This window comes from Calidris pugnax, unplaced genomic scaffold, assembly GCF_001431845.1.
Source record: "Calidris pugnax isolate Ruff unplaced genomic scaffold, ASM143184v1 scaffold151, whole genome shotgun sequence".
NCBI lineage: Eukaryota > Metazoa > Chordata > Aves > Charadriiformes > Scolopacidae > Calidris > Calidris pugnax.
In genome coordinates, this window is record NW_015090874.1 from 207,491 (window position 1) to 217,519 (window position 10,029).

Consider the following 10,029-nt stretch of genomic DNA (forward strand, 5'->3'; position numbering starts at 1 on the left):
TGTTCCAGAGTTAAGTAACAAGCTGAATAAAGGAACACGTGAATTGCACAACAAAGACTTACGAGGGAAAGATTTGCACATCTTCTCTCTCCTGAAAACGTTCAGTCAGCTGGGTAACTTACAGAAACCAGTTGTAAAGCACAATCAGAACTATATACACAAATGATGACTGAGAGAAACTACAGTGGCTCTGCGTGGTCCTAGCAGAGTTGGGGTGACAGGCTGGTGTGGAGAGCTAGGGGACTGCTATTTCTTCATCTCCAGGATTGCACTTCCTGGTCCTCGGTGCTTGGCACTGCATATGTTGCAGAACTGGACAGGAGATACCTAGAAATTAAAAAGAAAACAAGAATCTCTTAGAGAGATGGAGCATGGAGGGGACTGCTATTTCTTCATCTCCAGGATTGCACTTCCTGGTCCTCGGTGCTTGGCACTGCATATGTTGCAGAACTGGACAGGAGATACCTAGAAATTAAAAAGAAAACAAGAATCTCTTAGAGAGATAGAGCCAAGCTAGAATGTGGGACAAACACCAGTAACACAACTGATTACTTAAGGCTAAGAAATCCTACAGCAGTAGAGACTTTGGCTCAGGGATATGCAGACACCTGTGTATTCATAGGTACTATAGAATATATATCATTTAACATCCATGCCATATTTAAAAATCCCACCTGACAAGTTTCCCAGGCCCACCACTCTCCCAGCATATTGAGAATGCTGTCTAAATTTTGGATTATTTCTCAAATACTAAGATTTGTGGTGAATATCACGTGAATAAATATTTCCTAGTTGTTGGGCTTTCTTTTGCAAAGGATCTAATTCATTAAGATTTTCATAACATATGTAAGTATACATGCTGTACCATATGCCTACAAGCAGTTTGCTTCGTTACTTGCAGATTAAGTGATTCACCAAAGTCCTTTTTTCACTAAAGGTTTGTTTTCAGAGACAGATACAGAATCAGAAAAGCTTAAATTCCATTTTCTTTGTGATTTTGTTACCATTCTGATGCTTTCATCCCTAAATTCAAAACTGGTTATATCTGTAAGTTACTTTTTTGTTTTATTGGGGGAAAGAAAAAAAGATATCTGTGATGAAGAAATACATATCCTGAGCATAGAGATGCTTACAAAGATATTTAAATATTGACTCTGAAATGAGTGGGTTTTTTTTCTTCCAGGTCAGAATCACTCGATGTGGTTTACTTGAGAAAGTATCCTTATTCTAGTCTTTAATTAAACATACTTAAAGTGAGAGTTGCAATGGAAAAGAATAAATAAATAAATAAAATCAAACAGTTTGTATTCCCTGTATGTCTCAAAGCTGCATTGCACATTCAGATTTCAGAAAGTGATAAAATACCTCTCAAACAGCAGCATTTTTTTTTTTTTTTCCTAAATTGGATGTACTTTAGTTACAGTTGTCCTAGAGATCCTTTCCCTAGTCACATACTACTACGGAGTATCATCGCAAATAATTACTGTAATCATATTATAATTCCTGATAGACCCATGCCCTTCTCCCCAGCTGACAAAAGGAAACAATTTGTCCTTTCCTCTTTGGCAAAGGTATCAGAGAGAATAAGCTAATTCCTTACCGTGTTAGATACTGGGAGACACTCCTTGTGAAACATATGCCTGCAGTGGAACACGACCACATTGAAGGACTTGGATGCATCTGGGAAAGAGAAAATTAAATTCATTACAACAGGGCCAATGTATTTTTACTTTCAAACTCCAGTTATGAAAAAGAGGGAAAATAGCTTGGGTATTTCTGAAAAACTACTTTTCTTAGGGAAAAGATGCTTAGATTTAATTTAATCAGAGAACATTTATAAAGAGATTACATTACTGGGAGGACATTCTGAAAGATGACCTCCTTTGGACCAACAAAACAAACCACTGTTGAAACATTTAAAAATAAGTATGTTTTCTGTTATCATCCAAATAGATCTATTTAACTTAGCTATTAAATTGCTAAAGCCAAAAGAAACTCCTAGAGATTTTATCTTTAAAAGGTCAGATGGTGGGTTTTTTTCCCCCTATACTTAAATGGGATCATACTCTACAACCACACTTACTAACATTTAAAAATAAGGTTCCTGGATGAGAAAAGCCCACCTAAAGCTACTGCATTAGGAAGATGAATTGAGAAAGCAACTAGTTTAAAGAAAATTATGAATGTGTACGCATACAACCAAGGTAAAAGTAGTTTGGTGAGCTGAATTCACAGCAATTCATCTTTCTTTGCAATATCTAACCCTGAGCCTGATCCGGCTCCAAACCGTGAAGCGCATTAACCGATAGCAAGCACAAATCTCCAAACTGTTGTGGTTTTTTTCTTCCCATTTTATTTCTATGTTCCAGAGTTAAGTAACAAGCTGAATAAAGGAACACGTGAATTGCACAACAAAGACTTACGAGGGAAAGATTTGCACATCTTCTCTCTCCTGAAAACGTTCAGTCAGCTGGGTAACTTACAGAAACCAGTTGTAAAGCACAATCAGAACTATATACACAAATGATGACTGAGAGAAACTACAGTGGCTCTGCGTGGTCCTAGCAGAGTTGGGGTGACAGGCTGGTGTGGAGAGCTAGGGGACTGCTATTTCTTCATCTCCAGGATTGCACTTCCTGGTCCTCGGTGCTTGGCACTGCATATGTTGCAGAACTGGACAGGAGATACCTAGAAATTAAAAAGAAAACAAGAATCTCTTAGAGAGATGGAGCCAAGCTAGAATGTGGGACAAACACCAGTAACACAACTGATTACTTAAGGCTAAGAAATCCTACAGCAGTAGAGACTTTGGCTCAGGGATATGCAGACACCTGTGTATTCATAGGTACTATAGAATATATATCATTTAACATCCATGCCATATTTAAAAATCCCACCTGACAAGTTTCCCAGGCCCACCACTCTCCCAGCATATTGAGAATGCTGTCTAAATTTTGGATTATTTCTCAAATACTAAGATTTGTGGTGAATATCACGTGAATAAATATTTCCTAGTTGTTGGGCTTTCTTTTGCAAAGGATCTAATTCATTAAGATTTTCATAACATATGTAAGTATACATGCTGTACCATATGCCTACAAGCAGTTTGCTTCGTTACTTGCAGATTAAGTGATTCACCAAAGTCCTTTTTTCACTAAAGGTTTGTTTTCAGAGACAGATACAGAATCAGAAAAGCTTAAATTCCATTTTCTTTGTGATTTTGTTACCATTCTGATGCTTTCATCCCTAAATTCAAAACTGGTTATATCTTTAAGTTACTCTTTTGTTTTATTTTCATTGGGGGAAAGAAAAAAAGATATCTGTGATGAAGAAATACATATCCTGAGCATAGAGATGATTACAAAGATATTTAAATATTGACTCTGAAATGAGTGGGTTTTTTTTCTTCCAGGTCAGAATCACTCGATGTGGTTTACTTGAGAAAGTATCCTTATTCTAGTCTTTAATTAAACATACTTAAAGTGAGAGTTGCAATGGAAAAGAATAAATAAATAAATAAAATCAAACAGTTTGTATTCCCTGTATGTCTCAAAGCTGCATTGCACATTCAGATTTCAGAAAGTGATAAAATACCTCTCAAACAGCAGCATTTTTTTTTTTTTTTCCTAAATTGGATGTACTTTAGTTACAGTTGTCCTAGAGATCCTTTCCCTAGTCACATACTACTACGGAGTATCATCGCAAATAATTACTGTAATCATATTATAATTCCTGATAGACCCATGCCCTTCTCCCCAGCTGACAAAAGGAAACAATTTGTCCTTTCCTCTTTGGCAAAGGTATCAGAGAGAATAAGCTAATTCCTTACCGTGTTAGATACTGGGAGGCACTCCTTGTGAAACATATGCCTGCAGTGGAACACGACCACATTGAAGGACTTGGATGCATCTGGGAAAGAGAAAATTAAATTCATTACAACAGGGCACAGAAGCAAAGGATTCAGTGGCTACAGCAGCATGTGTCCACATTTCATTATACACACAGAAACACCAAGTAATATCTTTCTATCAAATTCATTTCCAAATTATTCTAGCTTATTTCTGGAAAATACGCAGAGTGGTGGTTTCAGGTAATGTGTCCTAATAATGAATTTACAGGACAATTTTACTCCGTGGCTTAAATGCTGTATCCCAGAAATTTCTTCATGTCAGCGTGTGCTACGTGCTAGACTTGGGGAGGGAGAAGAGTAAACTGCCACCAAAGAATTCAGCCATTTTGATGAAAAGTTAGCAAAATAATTCTTGCCCTAAAGCAGGGGGAACCAGAAGAGTAAGTCATTCTAGCGCCGCCGCTGCACGCCACGATCCTGAAAGGTGGCAAGGAGCTGCCCAAGCTCACCATGTGCCTTTGGACTCCCACATCCCCACACCCAAAGAATAACCACCTCACCCACTCAGCAGCAGCACCCACAGCCCAGTTCCTTGGCTCCCATTCCCTCGACACACGGACCTCAAGGCACCAGCACATTCAGCTCTGCCAGGTTTTCTGACTGCTCCGCTCCCTACACGGCTGCATTTTGATCATAGTATTGTTGCCTTATTTATTTAAGTGAAAAATGGCAGAAACCAGTTTAAAAAATTGTAAGAGATTCTACTGGGTTCTGCACATTTGGCAAAAAAAAAAAATATACAGTACATAAATATATTTTTTCTTATGTATTCTTGTCTGAAGATGCCACCATTGACATTCTCCTGGTAAAACTATTTCCTCTTCAAATGCCCAACAACTACATTTGTATTTCTGAACTACAGTTGCCTCACAGAATGTACGTCTTCAAAATAATATCACAGAATGATATGGGGTTGGAAGGGACCTCTGGAGATCACAGAATCTTCTAGGTTAGAAGGGAAGGGACCTTAAAGATCATCTTGTCCAACCGTCAACCTAACTGACAAAAATAGACACCCACACAACAAACAAGGAGCATCATCACTAAACCAGACCTCCCAGCACTACATCAACCCGTCTTTTGAACACCTCCAGGGATGGTGCCTCAACCACCTCCCTGGGCAGCCCATTCTAATGGCTGATAACTCTTTCAGTGAAAAAAATTTTCCTAATATCCAGCCTGAATCATCTAGTCCAACTGTCCTGGGTTTCTAATTTCAAGACTAACTTTAGAAGATGTTTTAAAACTACAGCCTGTTATAGGTTGTTACAAATATGACAGCAGCAAGTGAAGCCAGGAGTTTTCCACCACTCACAAAAGGTATATTCCGTAAAGCTTCATAATCTACAAGTTCAGTCTAAATAGTTCAGCAGAGTTGGACAAGATTTGGTGGCAACAGCTTAGTTTTGTGGTCCTAATGATCTCTGAGAATATATATGTTGATGAAATTACAAGTTGCCTTCCATTCCATGTATTTCAAAACAGAATATGAGAAAGTTAAAGATGAGTAAGAAAGAAAATCTGGATTTACTGCAACAGAAAGGTTCAAATCAGACTCCACTCTCACGTCAGAATTCATAAGCAAGCTTTGCACAGGAGACTCAAATTTATGCAGTGATTTCGAAGGGAGATGACTACACGTTTCTATGAATAAAAGAAAACAGGAGTTCCTACTAAAAAACCATAAATAATTAGACAACTTCTTTCTCCCCTAGAAAAGCACCCTACCTGCAGGAAGTATTGGAGACAGGCAGGATTCGCAGATATTCTCCTCTGCAAAAACAAAACAAAGCAAACTTGTAACAGCTTTGTCAACAAACTCCACGTTTACTTTTTCATAAAGTGTGTGTGAACATAATGTTATTGCACAGATGAAGCTTGGGCTTAAAGTATTTACTTAAAACGCCTAAGACAGTCTATTAAAAATTGAAGAGCAATACTGAAGCAGCATTTCTATTAACAGCATGAGAAATGTTTAGATCTTCTGATTCTGATGATTGGAGAATTGCAGGAGGGAGGCTGTCTAGGACCAGTGCTGGGGAGACATGAGGCAAACTGGGAAAAAGAAGCACAGGACGGGTGCCTGACTTCTCTGCAGCATTTTGTAGTAGAAGTTCTGATCCTCTGTTTCCATCAGCCTTTGTCTCTTGATATTAGCACTCAGCTGGTTTTCATTACAGTGCTGCTCACATACAGTTGAAAATATTTTCCAAGGTGCCAATGATGTATCTGAAAACTATCTTATAGATTTTGCTTTGGTTGCAGATTATTATTAGCTGACTATCCGTGCTGGCACTTTTTTACCTTTATAGACAAAGTGCAGGAGACAACACATTACTGGCTATGAGAGATGGTTCAAGAGGAAAAGCTGCATGCTGGGTCTTCTAGCCTTTGGAGATACAAGTGCTTCCTTCACAAAGGGGACAACAGCAAGCATCCTACTACACTCTACAAACAGATAAGGTACAATATTCAGGCTTATGGGCAGCTTCCAAAGTGGACTGTGATGACTGTGAGTCTAGAAACCAAGCAAAAGACTTCAAAATCTTGAAAGTCAACACATTTCCTCTGTTACCCACCGTCTACTAGAACACCCTTCATCTGAGTTCGATGCATTTTCTTCTGGCTTCAGTTTAGAAACCAAGCAAAAGACTTCAAAATCTTGAAAGTCAACACATTTCCTCTGTACCCACCGTCTACTAGAACACCCTTCATCTGAGTTCGATGCATTTTCTTCAGTAAAGACAGAGAATCAGCGACAAGTATCTTCTTGCAACCCTCCCGCAGCAAGATCTGTGGTGCAAAGAACACAAAATACAGGGGTTGTTGAACAGATGAGCATCTCGACTACCTTGGAAAGTCTCCACTGGGTTTCTGCTGCCAAAGAGAGTGCCAGGAATGTTTAAGACTTTTCAAGCTATTATAAAGGAGGGAAAGGAGGAACCTCCAGTCACCACCACCACTACCTAAATGAAAACCCCACAATATAAAAAAAACCAGCCCAAACACTTCAAAAACCCCCAACCCCTTCATAAATATACTACTGTCATAAATTATGATCTTCTTCCTATGAGCTTGTCTTAACAAAATACAGAGTTTCTTAACAGTGCTCCTCACAGTTGGTTTCCAAACTATTTCAGAACTTCTTCTACCCATATTTTTCCTGTCTTCTTTCAAAAAGGCACTTGATAATCATAAAACCTTAGTAAACACAGCAATTCAAAATGTATTTTGTTCAAACACATTTCCTGTTGGGGTGTCATTTATTAAGCACTACTCAACGTCCATACAACTAACCAAAGGTTCAGAGCTAGTTCCTCTTTAGCAAAAGTCTCATCCCCCTTTCTATTTATTTAATATTTTTCATTAGATTGACATCCCATTGCCTGACAATGTTGTGGAACACAAAAAGGAATCAAGGGAATTAGACGGAACCTTATTTCACAATACTTAATGAAGCAAGTATGAAAATATGACAATCCCAAATAAGTCCTGTGGCATTTTACTTCCCAAATTGAGTTTTGGAAATTTGTTTTGCAAGACAACAATTCCTCCGAAAAGTGCTTTCAAAAGAAGCGAACAATCAATTTCAAGCCTAACAACCCTACCAAAAAAGTGGTATAAAAAGGCAATATCTATTCTCTTCTCCTGATTATTTGCATTACAGGAGACATTGAGTGTTCCAAAATAGTCCAAGACACAGCTAATGCAAATACCCAGAAAGAAATATAATAATAGATTTTGCAGCCAGGCAGATACTGTTCAAAACCCTTTCTCACACACACTGTAAAGTAATAAGGACACACTGCCAAGAATGATACAGAGTTAACACTGCGAATCTGAAATACATTAAAATAATTAAAATTGAATACCACTTAAAGCATTTCAAACTGGGCATGTCAGTGGGTAAATTACATTCTCCAGTATTAGACACCCTCAGCTATAAAACATTTCAGAGCACCAGAAACTGAATGCAGCTCTACAAGACAAACACTTGGAAATTGAATCAGTTTTATCTGTGATAATCTCAGGAACTATCTGAGTACATCTTTCCCCTTCCAACTTTATCCAAGGGCAATAAAGAATGGTGAATTCTGATTTAAATATAGAAAAAAGTCACTAGCTTTGACGAAATGGCTAGAAACTTTTTGCAAGGACAACTGGATGAGACTATCTCTCAGAACGAGTGCCCACCTGATTGAAAAGATTCTCAAGCAGTAAATTATTTCCCAAAGACAGGTAAATAACTTAAAGTGAATGAAGTCTTGGCTATATACTGTAGGCTTTGCTAAGCTGCACTCAGCATAAGCAGATGAAAAATCCCATGTGTAAGTAAAAGGAGCAAAGCAAGCCCCTTAAATGAGAGGGGTGGAACAGAAATCCAAAGGGAAGAAGGGAGCATCATTTACTGTTTTCTACTTAAAATACATTGTGCCAATAGGAACACTTCATTTAAAAATAGAAAAATTAAGAGCAAAACAGCAGACATCAGTAAGTCAGTGCAAAACCACAATATTGCTTTACACCTTAAAAAATAAAAGAAACAGAAATAACTTGTAAGACATATGCACTCTCTTTCTCCTGTTATTTAAACTCCACTAAGATATTTTTTCCATATCACATTCAATGACTGTTTGTCAGACCTTATTTTGCTAGAGACAGAATACAGTAGGCAGCTATTGTTATATAAAAGGAAAAGTCACAATGAAGAATGTAAAATGTCAAATCTCAAGGTAATAAATCCTCACACTTCTGCAGAAACAGATTTAAAGAGCTCAAAGATGAGATGGGTAATACAAGACTTACAGAAAGAGAAGCAGGAGAGGGAATTTGGAGGGGAGACAGCGGGAGAAAGAATGTTTGAATTAACTTCTTTACATTAAAAGGAGGGAGAAGTATATAACTTTGCACCCTATGATTAGCCTAAACTAGTTAGAACTGACATCAGGCGTAAATCTGTAATGAAACCACTTTCTGAAAAGAAGAAATAGGCCCCAGAGGATGAAAATGAACTTTTTTTACCCTTGAAAACCACATGATTGTAAGCACAAGCAGGACAGCACGGGACACCTACAGCAAGAAGTTACAGGCAGATGTAACGCTTTTTACCAAATTAATGAAAACTGCTGAAATCAAAACTTTTATTGCAAAAAACCTCATTTTCTGACTATATTAGGGAAGACGCTAATGCATAATTACAATCAGAAGCCATAGGAACTTCTATTTAATTAAAAAAGTCCTGATTTACAAATGCCTAACATTATCTTTAAAGGAAAGCACCGCAGTAGGCAGTTCATTTGAAAGGGTAAGCTCAAAGCTCCGGGAATAAATTCCAGCCTCGATTCAGCTTCTCGCTCAAACAAGTCCAAGTTTTTTAATTAAATTAAACAATTTTTTTCCAAAAAAGTGTAACAAGTGCAATTAAAAGTAGATTATTTTTAGCCTTTACAACCAGAAGGTGGATGTCCCTCTGTGCAAGCTGCCACCCGCCCGCTGGTGCCTCCAAGGTGTATGAACAGCAGTTGATCCATGGGCAGGAGCAAAACCCAACAGTTTTTGGGGGTGCTGCTTCAAACAGCATTCCTCAGATTATCCACTAATATCCTATTAGTTCACAACCTCTGTTATGAAAGGATAGATGGGAATTCTATGAATGGATGAATATCTGTTATCCATCAGAGCTACTGCGGGTTCAATCAATGTGCAAACTAATAAGTCAACTTTTGAGTAAAATGGCTAATCCACAATGTAGAGGTACTGAATCTAAACAATTTGCTTTTCTATTTTAAAACTAGGGAGGGAAGTCTTAGAATACCAACATCTTTTGAATCAGTATCATTTCAGCAGTAAATAAGCAATAAACTTTCCTTACTACAATAAATCAATGTCACTCAGTTATGTACTATGGTTTTAATACACCCACTCAGCTGATAACAGAGAGAAAACATTATAATAAATGATCCCGGGGAGGGAAAAACCAACCAACCAAACAAAAATAATGACTTTTAACTCTTTAAAACTAACTTTTTAATGGCTTTTAACTATTAACAAGAATAATGAGTTTTAATCCAAATTCTGAAAACCACTTAAACTAGTACTTAAATCTTTCCCTGTTTAGG

General features: G+C 37.7%; 1 protein-coding gene across 1 annotated transcript in view; it reads right to left on the reverse strand.

Moving 5' to 3' along the window:
• Positions 1 to 2,330: 2,330 nt before the first annotated feature.
• The window catches only part of VPS41 (VPS41 HOPS complex subunit), a 135,586-nt gene continuing 127,887 nt past the window's right edge, over positions 2,331 to 10,029 (reverse strand). The window contains exons 26-29 of the mRNA XM_014946159.1: positions 6,604 to 6,703; positions 5,639 to 5,683; positions 3,830 to 3,909; positions 2,331 to 2,688 (exon numbers count right to left, since the gene is read on the reverse strand). Coding sequence (XP_014801645.1) covers positions 2,608 to 2,688; positions 3,830 to 3,909; positions 5,639 to 5,683; positions 6,604 to 6,703 — 306 coding nt within the window. The 3' untranslated portion in view covers positions 2,331 to 2,607. The remainder of the gene's footprint in view (positions 2,689 to 3,829; positions 3,910 to 5,638; positions 5,684 to 6,603; positions 6,704 to 10,029) is intronic.